The 26,707-nt window shown below is 38.7% G+C and overlaps 1 protein-coding gene across 1 annotated transcript; it reads right to left on the reverse strand.

Moving 5' to 3' along the window:
* Positions 1-1,605: 1,605 nt before the first annotated feature.
* On the reverse strand, positions 1,606-26,701 carry dhrs12la (dehydrogenase/reductase 12-like a). The gene is made up of 10 exons (XM_062068597.1): positions 26,544-26,701; positions 23,960-24,093; positions 19,650-19,732; positions 19,484-19,579; positions 19,318-19,399; positions 19,185-19,246; positions 9,504-9,608; positions 7,253-7,343; positions 5,390-5,527; positions 1,606-2,201 (listed from the first exon to the last, which is right to left on the reverse strand). Exons 1-10 carry the CDS (start codon positions 26,597-26,599, stop codon positions 2,086-2,088), a joined length of 963 nt encoding a protein of 320 aa, XP_061924581.1. The 5' UTR covers positions 26,600-26,701; the 3' UTR covers positions 1,606-2,085.
* Between the last annotated feature and the right edge of the window lie 6 nt (positions 26,702-26,707).

Here is a 26,707-nt window from a genome sequence, read left to right on the forward strand (position 1 = left end):
AACAGATGATTAGAATAACACGTACCACCTGTGAAATCTAATCACCTGCCAGCTGTGTCTCGCCGTCAGCACTGCCACGCCCCCGTCTGATGGTGCTCTGTCCTCAGCACCATGGACAGAGGCGGTGACCTTTGCTCCTGCAGGCAGCGCTGACATCTGCCTCCAGTGTTTTTTTAGTATAATTATAGTAAGTCATTTATTCAAGAAAGCAAGAGTAATAAACAGTCTTACATTTTTATAATTTTATTTGCAAACGCTTATGCATGATTAATAAGCTAAAATCCCAGTCAGAACATATAATATTAATAAATACATATAATGCCAAGTGCTGCTGCATGTAAAGCCCAAAGGGCAGGGGTGTCCAAAGGGCGGGGGCATTTTTTCCAAATGTTTTCGATTGAAACAAGAAAAAAATACAGCAACAAAAAATGTTACTATAAAAATGTTAATATTGTGCATTATTGTCTTAAACACAAACCTGAGATGAAGGCTGTTTATATTTACCTTTTTAGCATAGCTTTTTAAAATTATTTAGAAAACAACTACTTTGCACCGATACAAGTGGACTTTGACAATTTGCAGCAGAAAGTAAAAGCTGAATGCTCTTTTAGCACATTTTAAATAAACTAACTGCCAGCTGTGTCTCGCCGTCAGCACTGCCACACCCCCGTCTGATGGTGCTCTGTCCTCAGCACCATGGACAGTGGCGGTGACCTTTGCTCCTGCAGGCAGCGCTGACATAAATAGTAAATATAAAATATATAAATAATATTAAAAAAAATCTAATAACCTAACAAATAGTCATAAATACTACTATTAATATTAATATTAATAATAATAATACTGTAATATGCTTTGTTACCTTTAATACAAAGCTGTTTTATATATATGTGTATATATATATATATATATATATATATATATATATATATATATATATATATGGCGAAGTTGGTAGAGTGGCTGTGCCAGCAATCGGAGGGTTGCTGGTTACTGAGGTTCAATCCCCACCTTCTACCATCCTAGTCACGTCCGTTGTGTCCTTGGGCAAGACACTTCACCCTTGCTCCTGACAGCTGCTGGTTAGCGCCTTGCATGGCAGCTCCCGCCATCAGTGTGTGAATGTGTGTGTGAATGGGTGAATGTGGAAATACTGTCAAAGCGCTTTGAGTACCTTGAAGGTAGAAAAGCGCTATACAAGTATAACCCATCCATCCATCCATCCATTTTCTACCGCTTATTCCCTTCGGGGTCGCGGGGGGCGCTGGAGCCTATCTCAGCCACAATCGGGCGGAAGGCGGGGTACACCCTGGACAAGTCGCCACCTCATCGCAGGGCCAACACAGATAGACAGACAACATTCACACTCACATTCACACACTAGGGCCAATTTAGTGTTGCCAATAAGTTGATTGGCAACACTAAATTGGCCCTAGTGTGTGAATGTGAGTGTGAATGTTGTCTGTCTATCTTTATCATTTATTTATATATATATATATATATATATATATATATATATATATATATATATATATATATATATATATATATATATATATATATATATATATATATATATATATATATATATATATATAACATCATGTCTATGTCACATTTTTTAGTCTTTTTTTCCATAACCGATGTTCTGGACAGAAACCGTTTGGACATCCCTGCCGTAGTGAGAGCACTGCACTTCCTGCTGGAATAAAGTTGGTATGGAATTCACCCGCTACACTGCGACGTGACAAAAACACACAAACACAGTTGTTAGTTACACATTTTTAGCTACACAACAAGGAGGTTGAACTCATAGCTGGGCCTCGGTGACTTTTGGTCCAATCAGATTCCCATCAGATTGACAACGTTCAAAAAAGTCACAGTTAAATACTGTAAATGTGTGCAATGCTCTCTTCAAGAAAATCATAAATGTAATTTTAGTCCTTGTCACGTGGCTTTATGAATGTTCTATAAAATAATAAGCAATAATAATGGTTGGATAAGGTCCATTGGCTTGGTCAGTGTTGCTGGTTAGAGCGGTGAAGATGCGCTGCTTCTGCTTCTGCTTCTGCTTCTGCTTCTGCTTCAGTGCGGCTGGAACATCTTGGCCAAGTCGTCCAGAGCGGAAATCAGCTTCTGCTCCTCCAGAGGAGAACTGTGTGTCCAAGCCAGCGGCAGGTGGGTGGCCACCATCGTGCGGTCTTCAAGCGGTGACACACAAAACCCTTTGGTCAAATTCATATTTTTCCACAAACGCAGGCAGAAGTGCTCTGTGCATAAAACTACCAACCAAAAAGAGAACACCAACGACTAACGTCGGTTTCCAATAGTCAGTCCTTCCAAGATTTCACCGGCTTTTTTATATATATATTTTATATATTTGAACATTGTTAATGCTGTGTACAAAGTGTATTTGTAATACAAACCCCGTTTCCATATGAGTTGGGAAATTGTGTTAGATGTAAATATAAACGGAATACAATGATTTGCAAATCCTTTTCAACCCATATTCAATTGAATGCACTACAAAGACAAGATATTTGATGTTCAAACTCATAAACTTTATTTTTTTTTGCAAATAATAATTAACTTAGAATTTCATGGCTGCAACACATGCCAAAGTAGTTGGGAAAGGGCATGTTCACCACTATGTTACATCACCTTTTTTTTTAACAACACTCAATAAATGATTGGTAACTGAGGAAACTAATTGTTGAAGCTTTGAAAGTGGAATTCTTTCCCATTCTTGTTTTATGTAGAGCTTCAGTCGTTCAACAGTCCGGGGTCTCCACTGTCGTATTTTACGCTTCATAATGCGCCACACATTTTCTATGGGAGACAGATCTGGACTGCAGGCGGGCCAGGAAAGTACCCGCACTCTTTTTTTTACAAAGCCATGCTGTTGTAACACATGCTGAATGTGGCTTGGCATTGTCTTGCTGAAATAAGCAGGGGCGTCCATGAAAAAGACGGCGTTTAGATGGCAGCATATGTTGTTCCAAAACCTGTATGTACCTTTCAGCATTAATGGTGCCTTCACGGATGTGTAAGTTACCCATGCCTTTGGGCACTAATGCACCCCCATACCATCACAGATGCTGGCTTTTGAACTTTGCGTCGATAACAGTCTGGATGGTTCGCTTCCCCTTTGGTCCGGATGACACGATGTCGAATATTTCCAATAACAATTTGAATTGTGGACTCGTCAGACCACAGAACACTTTTCCACTTTTCCACTTTTCCACTTTGCATGAGTCCATCTTAGATGATCTCGGGCCCAGAGAAGCCGGCGGCGTTTCTGGATGTTGTTGATAAATGGCTTTCGCTTTGCATAGTAGAGTTTTAACTTGCACTTACAGATGTAGCGACCAACTGTAGTTACTGACAGTGGTTTTCTAAAGTGTTCCTGAGCCCATGTGGTGATATCCTTTAGAGATTGATGTCGGTTTTTGATACAGTGCCGTCTGAGGGATCGAAGGTCACGGTCATTCAATGTTGGTTTCCGGACATGCTGCTTACGTGGAGTGATTTCTCCAGATTCTCTGAACCTTTTGATGATATTATGGACCGTAGATGTTGAAATCCCTAAATTTCTTGCATTGCACTTTGAGAAATGTTGTTCTTAAACTGTTTGACTATTTGCTCACGCAGTTGTGGACAAAGGGGTGTACCTCGCCCCATCCTTTCTTGTGAAAGACTGAGCATTTTTTGGGAAGCTGTTTTTATACCCAATCATGGCACCCACCTGTTCCCAATTAGCCTGCACACCTGTGGGATGTTCCAAATAAGTGTTTGATGAGCATTCCTCAACTTTATCAGTATTTATTGCCACCTTTCCCAACGTCTTTGTCACGTGTTGCTGGCATCAAATTCTAAAGTTAATGATTATTTGCAAAAAAAAAAAAAAGTTTATCAGTTTGAACATCAAATATGTTGTCTTTGTAGCATATTCAACTGAATATGGGTTGAAAATGATTTGCAAATCATTGTATTCCGTTTCTATTTACATGTAACACAATTTCCCAACTCATATGGAAACGAGGTTTGTATGTTGTGTAAAGGAAATGCCACATTTCTATGAAGCTCAAGATCAGAAACTGCATTTAGTTTAGGTAATAATGAGTCATATCTTGGAATATGGGATCCATTATTTAAATTTGTTTTAACTATTAAATGAACCTAAAATATGACTTAATTTATCTTTGTGGAAAATGTTGGACACAGTGTGTTGTCAAGCTTATGAGATGTGATGCAAGTGTAAGCCACTGTGACACTATTGTTCTTTTTTTTAAATGTTTTTTAAAAAATGGCTGTGATAATGATGTAAATGAGGGATTTGTAATCACTGCTATGTAGGAATTCTTATTAATAATGATACTGTTGTTGATTTTATTCATTTTTGTTTGACTACTTTTGGGTTGTTTTGTGTTATGTTTGTGTGTCTTCTCAATTGCTCTGTTGATTGCTATTCTGAAGGTTGCTGGGCTGGGTTTGGTTTTGGAATTGGAATTGTGTTATTATTGTATTATTGTGTATTACTTTGTTGGACAGAGAAATAAAAAAAAAAAAAAGGAAAAAAAAAAAGATCAGAGCCTGGCTTTACCACATCTTGTATTTGAGTTTGTATAATAGTGTTAGGCGAAATAAGTGTCTAACTTCAGCCAAAATCCTTTCGGTCTGTAAAATTGTCAATTTATGAATTCATGGATGTAAAATTTATATTTTTTATTTTGTTGACCGCCGACTGAAAAAATAAACAAAAAAAAATAAAACCTTTTTTTACAAAATATTAGTATTTTGGGGGCCAAGCGCCAATAAATTGATTTCAATCATTTCAATGGCAATTTTAGATACAAGTGTTTTGAGTTAAGAGCTCCGCTACAAAACCAATTAAGCTTGTAAGTTGAGGTGCCACTGATGTTTTACTCGTTTTATACCGCACAGACTTAAAAGTAGACAGTAGATGGCGGTAAAAGCACATACTCAAAGATCATTGTCAAATTAATGTACTGTTTTGATTTATTATAAGTAATAATAGTAATAATTATTTATCGTTATAGAAAAGAAACACCACTAAAGGCTTCCTTATTGTGTCTGCTTTGTCATCCACTAGTTGGAGACATTCTCTGTGTGGGTTTTACGCTTGAAAAGTGGTAGGCCACAGCTGAGAGACTAATATTTTTGTTCTAACACTGGTTTAACACACACACACACACACACACACACACACACACACACACACACACACACACACACACACACACACACACACACACACACACACACACACACACACACACACACACACACACACACACACACACACACACACACACACACGCAACCCTTAAAGAAAAAGAGTACAGTATATCGAAAGTGTCAAAGTTACCCTGATAAAAACGTCCACTGGGGCTGGCGCTGGCAGCCTCGGACACAGCGAGCCACACCACGGTGTCGGCGCCCTGCTCGGGGGTCCGCAGGCTATCCTTCATGGAGCGATGGAAGTCAGGCATGGCGTTGGCTACAGCTTGAAGCATAGAGAAGGTGTATGTGATTATGCAGTCTGGCAAAAGTCTATCTACTTAAAATGACGCATTGTTTGTGCAGATACATAAGAGGGAGCAAGCTGCCTTTTAAGGGGTTAGTGGTGTTAGTTTATCAGAACCGAGCAATTTGTATTCATTCAAAGAAGAGAAAATAACTTAATTTAATTAATTAATTAATTAATCTAAATTAAGTACAGTGTTTAATAGCACAGAATTACGTACGGTGCATTTAGTCCACCGGCTGACTCACGTCAACATAAGTGGTTGTTGACAAAACTGAAATTGAAAATAACCTTCATTTGTGCATGTTTCGATTCCGATTCTTCTGTTTTCACATGATATTTAATATTTTTTATCTGAAAGAGCGGCTGTGCTGTTTCTTTGACAATAAATATTTTGTACATGTGTGAATCTTACTTCAGTGGCCAACAACCTTAAAAAAATGCATTTTTTTGCTGCAAGTTTTGCACAATTCTTATGTTATATGGACTATGAATTGTGTTATAAGTTTTGCACAATTCCTTTTTTAATGCTCTATGAATTTGGTGCAAGTTTTTTTATTTTAATGATCCATACTTTTGGTGAAAGTTTTGCACAATTCCTACTTTTATTACTGTAGGATTTTAAGGATCATGTTTTTAATGCGGAGAGAGAAGGCTGGACTTCTCCGCTTAGGCTGCTGCCCCCGCGACCCGACCTCGGATAGGCGGAAGAAAATGGATGGATGGATGGATGTTTTTAATGCTGCCATTCTTTTATTTTGAAGCTTACTTTGCACTGAACAGGAAGTCAGTGGGTGCATGGCTTAATGTTGTGTAACTTGAGAGTAATGTTGCTTTCAGGCTTGTCACTGACGGTTTGGTTATGTTTGGGTTTTCCTCTGTGTTTGTGTTTATTTCCTGTCAGCGCTCTTATTTTGGTTCCATTTCCTGCACGTCTCCCTGAGCGCTGTTTCCCCTCACCTGCTGCTGATTGGCAGCTTGGCCTCACCTGGTGTCAATCAGCTGGCTGCCATTTATGCCTGCCTCGCCCTTCAGTCAGTGCTCGAGGATTATTTGCTGTTATCCTGGTTCCTGTTTTCCCTGCATTTCCTTTTGATAAAGTCATGTTTTCCTGCAACACGCCTGCCATCCCTGCATCTTAGGGTTCGTCACCAACAGTTCCTGACAGTTGCTGTTGTTTCAGGTTGCTTAGCGATAATGAGGTATAGTAAACAATGCTACAACACATAAACAGACCAGTTTTTCAATGAAATGATCCCTCTGGGTCTCTACTTTTATGTCGAAAAAAGTGTTTGACCATTTTCACAATGCATAAGGTAACTTTTGACAATGTACAAGTCCTCTTTCCTCTTGTACACCTTTGTTTTTAGTTGTATGTTCAATATATTATGTCTTAAGATCCCTCTCACATCTGGTAATATGCACTTCATTGAAAAAAGAAAAGAAAAATACATTACAAAAGAAGCTGTCGACCATGTATGTGGATGTCAACTTGACGGAGCTTTTTTGTTTGTTTGTTTAGTAATAAGATAACTATATTATATGGCAGCCCGTTTTCTTCTTTCATTGAATACATTTCTGGGATAAAATATGATTATATAAAAATAACGACAACAAAACATGTTACGTAATCAATTCAGTGAGCCCCCTAAAGCAGGTTAGTGAGTAAATGGGCCTTGTTTGTGGTGTTTGAGTGGGCGGTACCAGGAGTGTCCACCCAGCCTGGATGCATGACAGAGAAGTGGATGTTTGTGTGAATCTTTGCAAGCTGCTCCGTCATCACCACCTGCTGCCTCTGAAAAACACACACACACACACACACACACACACACACACACACACACACACACACACACACACACACACACACACACACACACACACACACACACACACACACACACACACACACACACACACACACACACACACACACACACACACACACATTTTTGAGCCGTGTAAACTAGTTGATTCTAAGATGGTGGGATCCATATTTTTTGGGGTAAAAAAAACAAAACAAAAAACAAGATGTATTTTTTCCAGCGGGCTGTCATTTATTAAAACTCCTTAAGGTGGCGACAATGCTCTGCAGTACTTTTTAAAACCCGCTGCTGTCATAGAAGAAGACTAACAGTTTGTTGGATAGTCTACTAGTAACGTGCAATACCACTGATTTTCTTTCCGATCCGATACCCAGTACAATTCCGGCCGTTATCGGCAATACCGATACTTTGTGTAGATATACCTAATGTGTCTGCCAAAATTTTAAAAGTTGTGTGCTTTCAAATAACATATCCATTCAAAAAAAAAAAAAAAACAGCAAAAGTGTAAGGAAAAAGATGTCATGAAAAAACGTTGACATTTTTGAACTAATAATTATTATACTGAGTCAACTATAACAAAAAGTTTTGTCTTTTAAATAATTGTTTTTTTTGTTTTTAGTATTTTTTTTTTTAATTGAAAAAAAATATATATCAAAATGTTTAAGTCGCGAAATCAGGCATTTTAGGACAGTCTTATATAAGCTAAAAGTAATATGTTTAATTTCAGTATGTTGAGTTTTACAGTGCTTCAAAGAACCTGTTATCTGTCTGCTGATCTAGCAAGTAGGGACCAAACTTTAGCCTGAGCAAAATATAGCCACGTTTTGTTTAAATAGCTCTGAGTTCATGGATAAAAACCTTTGTTATGCTTCTGAAATGTTCATTAAAACTTGTTGTTGTTGCTACTTTGCACAACCCCACATTCAAACTATGTCTTTTCATTAAATATAACCTATTTGAGTGGGAAAATGTACAACATTTTTCGCCGCCGCATGCAATTAGGGGCGATGGTGGGTTTGGCAACCAAAGCAGAACTACAGTAGGAAGGGGAATCATAAAGCCCCTTTGTCATGGTTTACCTGACACATGAAATGTGACAAAATTGCCAAATGATTAAACCTCACTCCTCCTCTCACGCGAGCTCCACCCAGGAATGGGGCCATATTAATCCCTTCCCTACTGTACTGCTTTAGACCATCAATTGGGATTCACACGTTGACTCGGACAAAACTAACATTTTACAACATTGTTTTCATGAATGAGTGAATAGGAAAGCTACCGAGTACCACTGTTGTAATTCCAGTGATAACTTACAAATAGTATATTAACTTGTGTTCACCCTGTACTACACACTTTTGTGCACACATTGGCTAGTTTTCCCCACGGTTATGTGACGGCTAAAACACCTGCCGCCACACACTCAGCTGAGTCACTCTGCAATCGACACACCTGACACTGATGAAGACTCCACTGCCTTCTTAAGCCAGCGCGTCCTGCGTTCCAGTGCCAGAACGTAGCTACTTGTACCTGTACAGGAAGCCCTACACGTCTCCAGCTCTCTTGCCTATGTGCTTCCTCGCTCTCCGTGTTTCCCCTCCTCTGTGCTCATTGTGTCTTGTCCTGTGTCGTCATCCCGCAACTCCTCTTCGTTCCCTGGTTTCGAGCTGTGTGTCTCGTCTCCCCGGATTCCCTCTGGACTTCTTGCTGCCTCCCTGGATCTCGACCTTTCGCCTGCCCCTGGACTACGGACTCCAGCCCTTGACCTCTTGCCTGCCCACCGACCTCTGAGCCTGCCTTACCCTCTCTGGACTTCCGCATCTTTCACAACACGCACCTTCAACAACTCCCGGTAACACTCACCAAGTAATCGCTTCACAGAGTCAAACACCACGTATTTGGGTCAATTACACACGTCACTCTCTTGTGTTAATAAACACCCAGCAAGCTAAACGACATCCCTGTCTCAGTGCCGTCTCCTTCCTCACTGTACCGTGACAAGATATATATTTTTTACACAAGAGATCTGCAAATAATGACTTTTCATAACTGTAATAGTCTTTTAAAGTAGCAGTAACCAGGCTGAGAAGATCATATCTGTATTGTACCAGAATAAATTCCAGCTTTCGTACCTTGTGTTGGGCGTAGACCATGGCGCCGTCATAGCGGCCTCGCTCCGACTGCAGGTTTCCTATCCTGAGCTTCTGCACCAGCATCCCCCCTGATGACACAGTGATCTGCACACACAGGAGTGAAGCCAAACTGGAGTTAGTGGACCCGATGTGAAATCCTGATTTCTAGAACCGCGCGTGGAAAAATGGTTGACTATGTTTGCACCTCAAAATCAAAGGATGCCCTTTTCCTTTTTACCCTAGTAAATGAAATACCTCCCTGCAAAAACAACCCTGGTAAATAAAGTTCCATAGGAACTATTTCAGTTCCTAGTAGCGAGGTGGAACTGTGCTGTCGAACGCTGATTGGTTGAACACAGTTGGGCGTTTCTAAAAATTTGCCTTCGGAATTTCAGCCGCCATTAGATGTGAGGGGACAACCTATAACATACAGTGCTTGACAACGGAGAGTAAGAAGAACGAAAGGAACTTTCGACTTGCAGGGACTTTTGTGGGGCATCTTTGTGCTGAAGGACACTGATTAGTGGAACTATCTTGCGGTGTTGAACTATTTTTACTCAGTCGCAGTGTTTAATATACAAACCCCGTTTCCATATGAGTTGGCAAATTGTGTTAGATGTAAATATAAATGGAATACAATGATTTGCAAATCATTTTCAACCCATATTCAGTTGAATATGCTACAAAGACAACATATTTGATGTTCAAACTCATAAACTTTTTTTTTTGTTGCAAATAATCATTAACTTTAGAATTTGATGCCAGCAACACGTGACAAAGAAGTTGGGAAAGGTGGCAATAAATACTGATAAAGTTGAGGAATGCTCATCAAACACTTATTTGGAACATCCCACAGGTGAACAGGCAAATTGGGAACAGGTGGGTGCCATGATTGGGTATAAAAGTAGATTCCATGAAATGCTCAGTCATTCACAAACAAGGATGGGGCGAGGGTCACCACTTTGTCAACAAATGCGTGAGCAAATTGTTGAACAGTTTAAGAAAAACCTTTCTCAACCAGCTATTGCAAGGAATTTAGGGATTTCACCATCTACGGTCCGTAATATCATCAAAGGGTTCAGAGAATCTGGAGAAATCACTGCACGTAAGCAGCTAAGCCCGTGACCTTCGATCCCTCAGGCTGTACTGCATCAACAAGCGACATCAGTGTGTAAAGGATATCACCACATGGGCTCAGGAACACTTCAGAAACCCACTGTCAGTAACTACAGTTGGTCGCTACATCTGTAAGTGCAAGTTAAAACTCTCCTATGCAAATGGTAAATGGTAAATGGGTCGTACTTGTATAGCGCTTTTCTACCTTTTTTTTTAAGGAACTCAAAGCGCTTTGACACTATTTTCCACATTCACCCATTCACACACACACACACACACACACACACACACACACACACACACACACACACACACACACACACACACACACACACACACACACACACACACACACACACACACACACACACACACACACACACACTGATGGCGGGAGCTGCCATGCACGTGGCTAACCAGTCCCATCAGGAGCAAGGGTGAAGTGTCTTGCTCAAGGACACAACGGACGTGACTAGGATGGTAGAAGGTGGGGATTGAACCAGTAACCCTCAGATTGCTGGCACGGCCACTCTCCCAACTTCGCCACGCCGTGTGCAAGGCGAAAACTATTTATCAACAACACCCAGAAACGCTGTCGGCTTCGCTGGGCCTGAGCTCATCTAAGATGGACTGATACAAAGTGGAAAAGTGTTCTGTGGTCTGACAAGTCCACATTTCAAATTGTTTTTGGAAACTGTGGACGTCGTGTCCTCCGGACCAAAGAGGAAAAGAACCACCTGGATTGTTATAGGCGCAAAGTTGAAAAGCCAGCATCTGTGATGGTATGGGGGTGTATTAGTGCCCAAGACATGGGTAACTTACACATCTGTGAAGGCGCCATTAATGCTGAAAGGTACATACAGGTTTTGGAGCAACATATGTTGCCATCCAAGCAACGTTACCATGGACGCCCCTGCTTATTTCAGCAAGACAATGCCAAGCCATGTGTTACATCAATGTGGCTTCATAGTAAAAGAGTGCAGGTACTAGACTGGCCTGCCTGTAGTCCAGACCTGTCTCCCATTGAAAATGTGTGGCGCATTATGAAGCCTACAATACCACAACGGAGACCCCCGGACTGTTGAACAACTTAAGCTGTACATCAAGCAAGAATGGGAAAGAATTCCACCTGAGAAGTTTAAAAAATGTGTCTCCTCAGTTCCCAAACGTTTACTGAGTGTTGTTAAAAGGAAAGGCCATGTAACACAGTGGTGAACATGCCCTTTCCCAACTACTTTGGCACGTGTTGCAGCCATGAAATTCTAAATTAATTATTATTTGTCAAATATCTTGTCTTTGTAGTGCATTCAATTGAATATGGGTTGAAAAGGATTTGCAAATCATTGTATTCTGTTTATATTTACATCTAACACAATTTCCCAACTCATATGGAAACGGGGTTTGTAGTTCTTATTGCTGTTCATTAATTTTTGCAAACTTCATTTCGATACATGAAGCTGCGAGAAGAAAAAAAGTAATTGCTATCTTCATCATCCCCCTTCACTTGCGCACTGAAACCGCTGAAGTCGTCTTCTTCTGTGTCGGCATTGAAAAGACTTTGGTCCGTCATTTTCTCAGCCTCGTTTTAACTTTCACTTTCACTTTTGTCTCGAGACAAATTCAACCTTAACGTCTACTGGAGCACGTCCGCCTCTTCGTATAGGCCACGGCTGCAGGAGCGTTCCACTCGCCGTCGCCACCTGTCGCTCCCCTACTGGCTTAGGGGGCACATGACCTGTCGACCCGCCACTAGGGATGTAAATCTCTTTGTGATGGAAGATTCAATTTGCATCGTGATACATAGGTTAGGATGAGATTCTAAAACGATTTATTAATTAAACAGAACGATTCGGTGCGATTCAATACGATGTATGAACGATTTGTTCTATGGTTAACATTTGTTGATGGAGACATTCTTTTTTCCACTGATGTGTATTTCTGGTCTTGTCTCTCTTGTATGGACAGAAGGTTGACGCGGCAGTGCAGCTGGATCAAAAGAGACGTCGGAGACGCTTTACTGAACTAAAAGTTGCTTTATTACAAGCAAGCGTCATTATACAGGACTGCAGTTCCTGGAGGAGGTCAGGTCAAGAAAACGTGTCTCTCCTAACTTGATCCATCCATCCATCCATCTTCAACCGCTTATCCGAAATCGGGTCGCGGGGACAAAAGCTCCAGCAGAGACCCCCAGACTTCCCTCTCCAGAGCAACATTAGCAAATTCCTCCTGGGGGATCCCGAAGCGTTCCCATGCCAGAGAGGAAATGTAATCCCCCCATCTGGTCCTTGGCCTGCCCCGGGGTCTCCTCCCAGTGGGACTTGCAATGAGGACCTCCCTAGGGAGACGCTCGTTAGACATCCACATGAGATGCCCGGACCAACTAAGCTGGCTCCTTTCCAAGCAAAGGAGCAGTGGCTCTACTCCGAGTCTCTCTCGGGTGACTGAACTTTCTCATCTTATCTCTAAGGGAGATGCCAGCCACCCTTCTGAGGAAACTCATTTCGGCCGCTTGTATCCGCAATCTTATTCTTTCAGTCATGACCCACACTTCATGACCATAGGTGAGAGTGGGAATGTCGATAGCTCGGTAGACCGAGAGCTTTGCCTTCTGGCTCAGCTCTCATTTCGTCACAACAGTGCGGCAGAGAGACTGCAATACTGCCCCAGCTGCTCCGATTCTCCGGCTGATTTCTTTCTCCATCTTTCCCTCACTCGTGAAGAAGAAGAAGCCAACCCATCAGTTTTTTATTCCTCCTTCCTGTCTCTGTGTGTGTGCTAAGTCAGGAGAGCGCATCCTGACCATAAAAGGAGAAGTTTGTGTGTAAGGGTCTGAAAAACAACTAAGTCATAATTTAAATGTTGGCATTGAGCTGAACATGTAGTCTCTTCTCAAGGATAGGGCTATCACTTTTGCATTCCAAAGTCACAATTAGGGCCTCGTTCCTACGAGAAGTGATCCAATCCACCAGCAAATATCAAACTAAGGGGCCTTATCTTATTATGTGCTCAAACTGAAATACCACTATTTGAACTGGTGGTTTGCTTTCTCCAAGATGAATATAAACATTCACCATATTAATTAATTCATTCATTTCAACACCACAAAAGAACAAAAGCATTCCTTCCCGTGCATACGTTGCTCCTCATGTTAGAGGATATATATAGGACCTTGGCACCAAGCGCTTAGATCTTGAATCTGTCCAAGCTCAGTCTATGAACATGAACTGATGAAAACTAGTCGGATGAGAGGCCGAACGTCTTCGAAGACAACTGATCAGTTGAATGCCACAAGAATAACAATAACCTGGTAAATGAGAACAGTCATCTTTAAATATAAAAAAAGCACAATCTAAAGGTGAAGGTTCTCAGTCATCCAGGTCATTGTCATCTCAGGGCATTCAAACGGACTAGATCTGACCAATCTAAGTCTGTGAGCATGAACAGATGAAGCCTACTTGGATGAGAGGTGAAACGTCTTCTGAGACAAACCCAGCAGCCCAGTTCCGATCGATTGGAGGCCCTGAGATTACATTCTAAACATGTGACATGCTTCCAGTATTTTTAATTCTTTAAAACAAGATACATCCCCAAATATGTTTTATAAAGTGAAAAGACAAACACATGTCAAATATATTTATTTTCCACGAATCAAGTCAAGTCAAGTCAGTGTGTCGTCACAGACGCCTACGGGTTGTAGCCAATGGCTTGACTGAGGGACAAGGATGGGAAGTGACGTGTGTTGGGGGGGTAAAAGGAATGTTGCCGGAAAAGAGAGCGAGACAAAAAGATTGAGCCCGTTGTACAAGAATGTTGCATTTGGTGAAATAAAGAAAGACAAACTGGGAATCTATCAGAGCCTCCATTACTTGGGATGTCACAATATTGACGGATGGTCTACGGCAGGGGTCACCAACCTTTTTGAAACCAAGAGCTACTTCTTGGGTACTGATTAATGCGAAGGGCTACCAGTTTGATACACACTTAAATAAATTGCCAGAAATAGCCAATTTGCTCAATTTACCTTTACTCTATGTTATTATTAATAATTAATGATATTTACACTTAATTGAACGGTTTAAAAGAGGAGAAAACACGAAAAAAATGACAATTACATTTTGAAACATAGTTTATCTTCAATTTCGACTCTTTAAAATTCACAATTCAACCGAAAAAAAGAAGAGAAAAACTAGCTAATTCGAATCTTTTTGAAAAAATTAAAAAAAGAATTTATGGAACATCATTAGTAATTTTTCCTGATTAAGATTACTTTTAGAATTTGGATGACATGTTTTAAATAGGTTAAAATCCAATATGCACTTTGTTAGAATATATAACAAATTGGACCAAGCTATATTTCTAACAAAGACAAATCGTTATTTCTTCTAGATTTTCCAGAACAAAAATTTTAAAAGAAATTCAAAAGACTTTGAAATAAGATTTCAATTTGATCCTACAGATTTTCTAGATTTGCCAGAATAATTGTTTTGCATTTTAATCATGATAAGTTTGAAGAAATATTTCACAAATATTCTTCGTCGAAAAAACAGAAGCTAAAATGAAGAATTAAATTAAAATGTATTTATTATTCTTTACAATAAAAAAAAATTACTTGAACATTGATTTAAATTGTCAGGAAATAAGAGTAAGGAATTTAAAAGGTAAAAAGGTATATGTGTTTAAAAATCCTAAAATAATTTTTAAGGTTGTATTTTTTCTCTAAAATTGTCTTTCTGAAAGTTATAAGAAGCAAAGTAAAAAAAATAATGAATTTATTTAAACAAGTGAAGACCAAGTCTTTAAAATATTTTCTTGGATTTTCCAATTCTATTTGAGTTTTGTCTCTCTTAGAATTAAAAATGTCGAGCACAGCGAGACCAGCTTGCTAGTAAATAAATAAAATTAAAAAAATAGAGGCAGCTCACGGGTAAGTGCTGCTATTTGAGCTATTTTTAGAACAGGCCAGCGGGCTACTCATCTGGTCCTTACGGGCTACCTGGTGCCCGCGGGCACCGTGTTGGTGACCCCTGGTCTACGGTGTTAAAGTTGCATATCTTTTGGGTAATTATTTGGCGGGCAGCCGTGACTCTCGTGTTGTTTTAAAGATAAACTGTCTCCTGATTGCTAGTCTCACGCAACACCCGGTCCATGTATCTACGTCTATTCTCGTCTCCGGTTACGTCAGTAACGTAACAAGCGCGTGACTGTTTTTATGGAAAACCCTGGCTCTCTTGTCGTTTTATGTCCCCACACTCGATTACCCTAAGGATTCACAGCTAAATCTTATCGATTGAGGGGGCAACAACTGATGTAGCCGAACCGGTCGCCTCTCGAACCGGACATCCGTTCGCATCGGTTTATCGTTAACAACCATACCCGCCACGAAGTCCTCCCTCCACCCGCAGGACTTTTTGTTTTTTGCGGGACTCTGGGACGCCTGTAATCTGTCCCTTGAAGAGGGGTACAGTCATGACCTGTCAAGTCAAGGCACACCTTCTTTTGTTTCAGTACTTTCTGTGTTTGGTGTTTCAGTTCCTGTCTAGCGCTCATATTTTTAGTTTGTACTTCCTGTTTTGTGTTTTGCCTTGCAGTGTCTCTATCCCTGATTCTGAGCGCTGTTTTCCTTCACCATGTATTGCTCAAACTCTTGCACAAAAACCTGGCGTATGCCTTTTTTAACGTCAAAGATGAGTGAACATGACATGTGCGCTGCTTCACACCAACTTTATGCTTCACGTATGCACATTTCTACAGGTCGCGGGTACTTTGGTGACTCACAGAGGTGGTCGTTCAGGCTTTGCTAACATTTAATTACAACAATGTACAAAAAATTAACTTTTTCGCCAATGCATTCATATTTTAATATGAATATTTGTGATGACATATATTAATTTATTTAAGGGATCATCTTGCCATCTATTGCTGTCACAATGTGCTCCCGTGACTCCAGCACCAGCTCGGCAAGTCGTGCAGACAGTTGCAGCAGCTGTGTGGTTGCGGCACATTAATGGCACCGGAGTTTCGCTTTTGTGTCACGTAAGGCTGCAACAGCAAGAACCTCTCCTGTTTTGTAATAATAAATTGAGTAAACAAACAATAGTCAAGTCTTTCGCTGGCATATGTTTAAATTAAAAAGATTTAACTCTAATCTGGCTGTAAGCAGGCTACTTTATGAACATATTTTGTTGTAAATTACACAAATTATATTTATATTGAGGGTAATCAGGGTAACCCGCCTCTTTTAAAGTTTTATGTATTCATGCATTATCTTCCTCTTCACCTTCTTCCTGACAACGACAATTAAAAAAAAAAAATTCAGCCAGTTTTCAATTCTCAATCAATCAATAAATCAAAGTTTATTTATATAGCCCTAAATCACGAGTGTCTCAAAGGGCTGCACAAGCCACAACGACATCCTCGGCTCAGATCCCACATCACGGCAAGGAAAAACTCAACACAATGGACTACAATGAGAAACCTTGGAGGGGACCCCTGGCGACCGGTGCAATGGATGTCGAGTGGACCTAGTTAATAGTGTAAGTACAAACCCCGTTTCCATATGAGTTGGGAAATTGTGTTAGATGTAAATATAAACGGAATACAATTATTTGCAAATCATTTTCAACCCATATTCAGTTGAATATGCTACAAAGACAACATATTTGATGTTCAAACTAATAAACTTTTTTTTTTTTGCAAATAATCATTAACTTTAGAATTTGATGCCAGCAACACGTGACAAAGAATTTGGGAAAGGTGGCAATAAATACTGATAAAGTTGAGGAATGCTCATCAAACACTTATTTGGAACATCCCACAGGTGAACAGGCAAATTGGGAACAGGTGGGTGCCATGATTGGTATAAAAGTAGATTCCATGAAATGCTCAGTCATTCACAAACAAGGATGGGGCGAGGGTCACCACTTTGTCAACAAATGCGTGAGCAAATTGTTGAACAGTTTAAGAAAAACCTTTCTCAACCAGCTATTGCAAGGAATTTAGGGATTTCACCATCTACGGTCCGTAATATCATCAAAGGGTTCAGAGAATCTGGAGAAATCACTGCACGTAAGTAGCTAAGCCAGTGACCTTCGATCCCTTAGGCTGTACTGCATCAACAAGCGACATCAGTGTGTAAAGGATATCACCACATGGGCTTCAGAAACCCACTGTCAGTAACTACAGTTGGTCACTACATCTGTAAGTGCAAGTTAAAACTCTCCCATGCAAGGTGAAAACCGTTTATCAACAACACCCAGAAATGCAGTCGGCTTCGCTGGGCCTGACCTCATCTAAGATGGACTGATACAAAGTGGAAAAGTGTTCTGTGGTCTGACGAGTCCAAATTTCAAATTGTTTTTGGAAACTGTGGACGTCGTGTCCTCCGGACCAAAGAGGAAAAGAACCATCCGGATTGTTATAGGCGCAAAGTTGAAAAGCCAGCATCTGTGATGGTATGGGGGTGTATTAGTGCCCAAGACATGGGTAACTTACACATCTGTGAAGGCGCCATTAATGGTGAAAGGTAAATACAGGTTTTGGAGCAACATATGCCATCCAAGCAACGTTACCATGGACGTTGCTTGGATTGTCTTGCTTAATTCAGCAAGACAATGCCAAGCCACGTGTTACATCAACGTGGCTTCATAGTAAAAGAGTGTGGGTACTAGACTGGCCTGCCTGTAGTCCAGACCTGTCTCCCATTGAAAATGTGTGGCGCATTATGAAGCCTAAAATACAACAACGGAGACCCCCGGACTGTTGAACAACTTAAGCTCTACATCAAGCAAGAATCGGAAAGAATTCCACCTGAGAAGCTTAAAAAATGTGTCTCCTCAGTTCCCAATTGTTTACTGAGTGTTGTTAAAAGGAAAGGCCATGCAACACAGTGGTGAACATGCCCTTTCCCAACTACTTTGGCACGTGTTGCAGCCATGAAATTCTAAGTTAATTATTATTTGCAAAAAAAATAAATAAAGTTTATGAGTTTGAACATCAAATATCTTGTCTTTGTAGTGCATTCAATTGAATATGGGTTGAAAAGGATTTGCAAATCATTGTATTCTGTTTATATTTACATCTAACACAATTTCCCAACTCATATGGAAACGGGGTTTGTATAATCTATGCAACATTTTGACCAAAGAACCACCATTACATGTTATGTAATGCACCTTATAATCCGTTGCTCCTTATATATGAAAAAATGATCGAAAATAGACCATTCATCGGCAGTGCGCCTCATAATCTGGTGCGCCCTATGGTCCGGAAAATATGGTATACACAATTCTTAATGACAACCTCCTCGCAAAAACGGATACAAATGCCAACGGGCTTGAGCACGTGCACTCAGTTTGTAATTAGGATACTCACCTAATGGCAGTGATTAATCAGGAGGCTTTTCTTTGTTTTGTATGCATGCTATGTTTCCTGTGCACTTCTGTGCTGCACTATTCTTTTTCTTGTCATTACATACATTTTTACTGGCACTTCGCCCGCCATCTATGCCCAACGACACCCCAAGCCAGACCGTGACGGAGCCCATCCTCTTATGTGTCTCTGACTCACCACTCTGGGGTCTGCGCTCTTCTCCAGCAAAGGAATGAGACCCTTGATGAGAATGTACACCCCTGGAAGACAGTCAAGGATGCGGCGTTACAAGGACCTGACAGACGTCTCCTCATGCTAATGCATGACTCACCAAGGACATTGGTGGCGAAGCTCTTTTCAAGGCCCTCCGTGTTCACGTCCCTCTGACTCATGATAGACCCTGCGTTGTTGATCTGGACACATTACAACAACATTCAGTCAACAGTGGACAGATGTGACATTACCAGGACATTATGATTAATTTGATGTATCCCCACCAGGACATTTAGAGCCTTGTACTTCCTCTTGAAGGCGTCAGCAAACTCCCACACCTTCTTGGTCTCAGATATGTCCAGGATGTGGACGTAGATCTCCTGTGGTGACATTTAGATTATACTTCCTGTGTGGGTCTTTTTGTTTTGGAGGAGGAGAGTCCAACTGTACTTTATTTCCCGTCTCCTTGACAAGTTCAGCCCTGGCTTCCTCAGCCTTGTCCTTGTTCCTACACACCATGTGGACGGTTCCACCTGTGGCAATCATCATAGGTGATAAGAAATACTTGTAAAGGTACATTAGAATATTTGATGTCCCTCTAATGTAGCTGCAGTGCAACCACACCCCTTAAATTGGCTGACTCAAGTCGACATAATGGGGTGTCGACATAAGCGAAACTCACCATTATTTGCACTTTGCAGTATTGTTGGCAATTCCTTTCCTGTTTATGAAGGGCCGAACGGGTCAAAATTAAATAAATCAATCAATCTTTAAATAATTACTTAAATGTATCATTAATTAAATATGATTGGGATTAAATACAACAATGTGTAATTAAATGTATCATGAAGTTATGTAATGTAATACTACATGTATCATTATTCATTTAATGTAAAATTACACATTATCATTACATTAATGCAAATTCATGATTTAGTTAATTATTTAATGATTTAAACAATAGTTTCATGATTTTATAATTTTACGATTTAATTATTCATTTAATGATTTAATGACACGGCTAAGTAAATATTTTAAGATTTAGTTTGAGGGATAAAATACATTCATAAAGCCCTGGCAATCTTTAAATATATATTTAAATGTGTCATTAATTAATTAGAATTGTAATTAAATAAGTCAGTTATTTATTTACTGTAAAATTAAATTTAGTCATTAAATGAATTATTGATTTCATTATTTTGATTAATTATTTCATGATTTAGTTAATTATTTAATGATTTAATCAATATTTTAATGATTTAATCAATAATTTCATGATTTAATCATTTCACGATTTAATGATTCATTTAATGATTTAAAGACACATCAAAGTAAATATTTTAAGACTTAGTTTGAGGGATACAATACATTCATGAAGCGCTGGCAAGGGCCAAATGGGACAACATTTAATAAATATTTAAATATATATTTAAATGTGTCATTAATTAAATAGAATTGGAATTAAATAAATCAGTAATTTATTTATTGTAATATTACATTTAGTCATTAAATGTATTATTGATTTCATTATTTTGATTAATTATTTCATGATTTAGTCAATTATTTAACTATTGAATCAATAATTTCATGATTTAATCAATAATTTCATGATTTAATAATTTCACGATTTTATTATTAATTTAATGATTTAATGACACATCTAAGTAAATATTTTAATAATTTAGTTTGAGGGTTAAAATACATTCAGGAAGCCCTGGAAATCTTTAAATATAAATTTAAATGCGTCATTAATTAAATAGAATTGGAATTAAATAAACCAGTAATGTATTTATTGTAATATTAAATGTAGTCATTCAATTAATTATTAATTTCATTATTTTGATTCATTATTTCATGATTTAGTTAATTTTTTAATGATGTAATCAATAATTTAATGATTTAGCTAATTATTTAATGATTTAATCAATAATTTCATGATTTAATAATTTCACAATTTAATGATTCATTTAATGATTTAATGACACATTCAAGTAAATATTTTAGATTTAGTTTGAGGGACAAAATACATTCATGAAGCCCTGGCAAGGGCCAAATGGGACACAATTTAATACATCTTTAAATATATATTTAAATGTGTCATTAAATAATTAGAATTAGAATGAAATAAAACAGTATTTTTTTAATTGTAATAATACATTTAGTCATTAAATTAATTATTGATTTAATCATTTAATGATTTAATTAATAATTTCACGATTGAACTATCACACAATTTAATTAATTATTGATTTAATTATTATTATTATAATATTTTAGGATTTAGTTTGACGATACAATACATTCATGAAGTGCTGACAAGGGCCAAATTAATAGGTAACTAAATCTTTAAATAATTACTCAAATGTGTCATTAATTAATTATAATTGGAGTTGAACACACACATGTGTTATTAAATGTGTCATTCATTTATTTAATGTTATATTACGTTTAGTATTTTAATTGTTATTTATTTTAAATCATTTTCATGATTTATTTAAGTATTTAATGAATTTAATCATTTCATGATTTAATGATTTATTTATGATTGTATTATTTAATGACACAACTAAGGAAATATTTTAAGATTTAGTTTGACGGATACAATATATTCATGAAGCACAGGCAACGGCTAATTGGAATAAATCAATCAATCTTTAAATAATTATTTAATGTGTCATTCATTAATTAACATTTGAATTAAATGAATCAGTAATTTATTTAATGTAATTTGACATGTAATCATTTAATTCATTATCGATTTCATTATAATCATGATTTAGTTAATTATTGATTACTTGAATGTGTCATTAGTTAATTAAAGTATTGAATAAATCACCAAATCATGAAATACTGTAATGAAATCAATAATCAAATCATGAAATAATTATCTAAATCATGAAATAATGACATCACTGATTAAATATATGATGAAATAATTAAATTTAAATTAACATTAAATAAATTAATGACATTTAAAAACACAATCATGCATTTAATTCCCATTAAAATTAATTAATGACACACTTTAATTATTTATTTTTTATGTTTTGGCCTTCCATATTGTACCTGTTGGCCCTCACATCGTGACCCCGAATGGGACAAGCGGTAGAAAATGGACTTGGATAAGCGAAAGAAAATTTTTAAACGTTTTAATTTTTTAAAAATAGTTTTATGGACACCATGAAATATTTCACAGAGACTGCAATATGGCGGGAATTTTGACCAGCACTTTACTTATGAGCTCAGGTCATCATCACAAACAAGGATGGGGTGAGGGTCACCACTTTGTCAACAAATGCGTGAGCAAATTGTTGAACAGTTTAAGAAAAACCTTTCTCAACCAGCTATTGCAAGGAATTTAGGGATTTGACCATCTACGGTCCGTAATATCATCAAAGGGTTCAGAGAATCTGGAGAAATCACTGCACGTAAGCAGCTAAGCCTGTGACCTTTGATCCCTCAGGCTGTACTGCATCAACAAGCGACATCAGTGTGTAATGGATATCACCACATGGGCTCAGGAACACTTCAGAAACCCACTGTCAGTAACTACAGTTGGTCGCTACATCTGTAAATGCAAGTTAAAACTCTCCTATGCAAGGCAAAAACCGTTTATCAACAACACCCAGAAACGCCGTCGCTTTGCTGGGCCTGAGCTCATCTAAGATGGACTGATACAAAGTGGAAAAGTGTTCTGTGGTCTGACGAGTCCACATTTCAAATTGTTTTTGGAAACTGTGGACGTCGTGTCCTCCGGACCAAAGAGGAAAAGAACCATCCGGATTGTTGAACATTGTTGCGCTACTTATATACACAATATAGCTAAATAGGTGGCTGTCACTTTTGATGTATAACTCCTAAACTTGGATCTTTCTAGGTAAAGGATATCGTATGCTATGTTTGTAGCCTGGCCTTATATGTTATGGTCATCCATCCATTTTCTACTGCTTGTCCCTTTTGGGGTCGCGGAGGGTGCTGGAGCCTATCTCAGCTGCATTCGGGCGGAAGGCGGGTTACACCCTGGACAAGTCACCATCTCATCACAGGGCCAACACAGATAGACAGACAACATTCACACTCACATTCAAACACTAGGGCCAATTTAGTGTTGCCAATCAACCTATCCCCAGGTGCATGTCTTTGGAGGTGGGAGGAAGCCGGCGTACCCGGAGGGAACCCACGCAGTCACGGGGAGAACATGCTAACTCCACACAGAAAGATCCCGATCCCGGGATTGAACTCAGGACTACTCAGGACCTTCGTATTGTGAGGTACATGCACTAACCCCTGAGCCACCGTGCTGCCCAAGTTATGGTCAATGTTACGTTTATGTGTGAAGTCAACAACCTACTCCAGTTACATAGAAATTAATAACATCAGAAACCATTGCAGGTCTCTAATTTTATGTCAGGAAATGCGGTGTACCGCGTATGTCGACGTCACCTTAAGCAGTGCTTCTCAAATAGTGGGGTTCGTACTTTTCAGAGGCGGTATAGCACCGAATATGATTCATTAGTATCGCGGTACTATACTAATACCGGTATACCGTAAAACCCTAGACTCTATGTGTTGGTTGCCTTAACTGGGTTGTGGACAAATGGGGTCAATTTAAACAGGTTCCACTGTACTATACTGTATAAACTTGTTAATACTTGTCCGATCTTCTTTACTGTCACAATTGTTTTGACGTATATCTAGATTAGATTACATATCTCGATTTGAAGGACACCATGTAGAACAAAGCGGAGAACCGTTGGTACCTTTCTTAGCAATAGCCATGGCCGTGGCTTTCCCGATGCCGCTGTTGGCTCCAGTTATCATGAAGGTGCGTCCCGCCAAAGACAACTCCAGGTCCTTCTCCACAAAGCGCTTGGAGGCTGACAGGAAAGCATTTCTACAGAGAAGGAACACCAATGGTGAGTCACAGGTCTACAGATCCTTTAGGACTCAGGTGATTGGTTGGTTTACGTCCACACACCTGATACTGGATAGTATTATTAGTGTGTGTGTTCAGGTCAGAGAGGTCAGTGTCAGACCTTTTTACTGTACACACACAATGAGGGAGAGATTGTTCCTGTGATGAGTTTGACTGACAACAGGATGGGAGTGTGTGGTATCACGGGCATCAATTCCGACTATTGTCCAGCACAAGGGTGAGTGTGTGTGTTCGTGTGTGTGTGAGGCTAAATACTCGCTCTGTTTGGTGGTGTCATGCAGAGCGATATTAGTACGGGGTCAGAAGAGGCCACTCAGTTAGAGAAGCAATGACACAGAACAAAGGGAAACCATCACAAAAGCACCTTGTTGTGTATTATTGGTCTGATACAACCTTTGTACAATCGTACTGGGACACCACTTCCCAGCAGGCACGAGACATTGATACGACGTTGATTAAACTTTTTTTTTTTTTTAAACTGACGCCCAAACAATGTTGCAAAATAGTTGTATTTGGAAATTGAGACAACGTTGATGTCCAACGTTGGATCCACGTTGTTGTTTGGGAAATGACCAAATGTCAATGGTTAAGTCCACGTCACAATCCAACATTGATCAAATGTCAAAAAGCATGTTGCATTCAATGTTTTGTATTTGGGTTGTAGAATATTGGTTGGGAAATGACCAAATTTCAATGATCAAATCAACGTCAGAACCCAACATTGATTCAAGGTCGTCAAAAAGCATGTTGTTTCAACGTTATGTTTGAGTTGCTCAACGACAGAACCTAATTCAACAAGTTCTCAATGCTGTTTTAATGTCTTATACCTTCTGGGTTTGGTAAAAGAAACCAGCTTCAGAGTGTCCAAACATTTTCTCGCAAACTGAAAAGTTCATTGATACTGTAAGTTTTCATTTAGTAAAACTAGTTCATTATAATAAGTAGGGGGTGGACGACTTGGATCGCACATGGTCAAAATTATTAAAGGCAAGATCACCACTTCTTTCAATTAACCTAAAAACGTTTAAAAAATAGTGTCAGTATTGGCTTTCTCTCTTAGCTGTCTCTCGTCTTAGGTTGCGAGCAAAAGCTCAGGTTACGAAGGTTACAGTGAACCCTAAAAGATCTGCAGAAATCATTGCGAGCTTGTTCGCTAATAATAATAAGGCTTTATTAACGCCAGCCCAGGGTGTTAAAACCATTTCTAAACGGCGGATATTTATTCATGAAAATATGGAGAAGCCACTGATGGTGTGTTTGACGGAAAAGCAACTTCCAAGGGATGTTGTAGAAGTTTGCTCTTCGAAGTAAACGCTGTACATTATGATTACAATACTTCATAAAACTACTGTAGATGTTAATGCTACATTCTATGGCATTATTTTGATATAATATTTATTATCTAGAAGTAAGTTTTTTCAAATTTAAAAGCATGTTCGATAGTAAAATTTTGGTGGCTTTTTGGGGACCCAGAACAGAATAATAGAATTCAAATTCATTTTGACGGGGAACATCGATTTGAGATACCGATATTTTGGGTTACAAACCAATTAAACCCGTAAACTGAAGTAACACTGTACTAGGAAGTTATTTATATACATATATTTATTTCATTACTGTATATATATATTTTTAGCTTTTTTCCTTACATTATACCCTTTTTGTTGTACATTTAAATAATGTTACCCACGCCATACTTTAGACATTTTCACTCCATGCCTCATCCATCCAAGAATGCCCTAACTGTATAGACCCTGTTTTGTCACAGAGTTATCCCAATATAATGTATTGAGCTGATATTGTACAAGTATGTTGCCAAACTGTAAAAATTAATATTATCAAGGGTACCAAAAGCACAACTTTGATTGCACTACCATAACACAGTTATTCAATTTATTTATTTATGCCCGACAATTATACTCAAATAAGAATTTCACCACTAATATAACAAGCGGCACTATTTTTCTACAGTCTTTAAAAATATTGTAAATTCAAATTGAAAACGTCGGGTTAAATTATATACTAGTATTGTTGGACAAATGGTGTGACAATATTTATTTGTCACACCATTTGTGGTAAAGGACATCCATGCCTTATAATGTAACTTCTGTTTTTAGTAAATGCATTTTTAAACAAACCTAAAGGGGAAATGTGAAGACATGTTGCAAAACACATCAACTTTTGCATCATACTGCTATATTAATATTTTTTCTTGTAATCCCAAAAAATAAAATATCAATTTTTGTATATCAACCCTGACTTTTGATACCCCTGTCTCTATTCAGTTAAAGCCATCAATGAGCAACTGTATCGTTTGGTATCATTTGATTTATTTCACTTTTTATTCTGTCATTCTGGAAAAATACAATTGTCATAAAATATATGAATATTGTCAGAGGGCATCTTACCTGGTGAACTGAGTCATTCCCTTGAGGAACCAGGCCAGGTTGCGGTAGAGAGACATGTTGACTGTGGAAGCATCACACTGATGACTTCTCCCTGCTCCTCTTTTTAGTCCCCACTCAAACCACGTGGACCAGCCTGGTCCAGAAACACCTGTGGCCCCCTAGCC

The sequence above is a fragment of the Entelurus aequoreus genome, linkage group LG13 (assembly GCF_033978785.1).
Source record: "Entelurus aequoreus isolate RoL-2023_Sb linkage group LG13, RoL_Eaeq_v1.1, whole genome shotgun sequence".
In the NCBI taxonomy this organism is placed as follows: Eukaryota; Metazoa; Chordata; class Actinopteri; order Syngnathiformes; family Syngnathidae; genus Entelurus; species Entelurus aequoreus.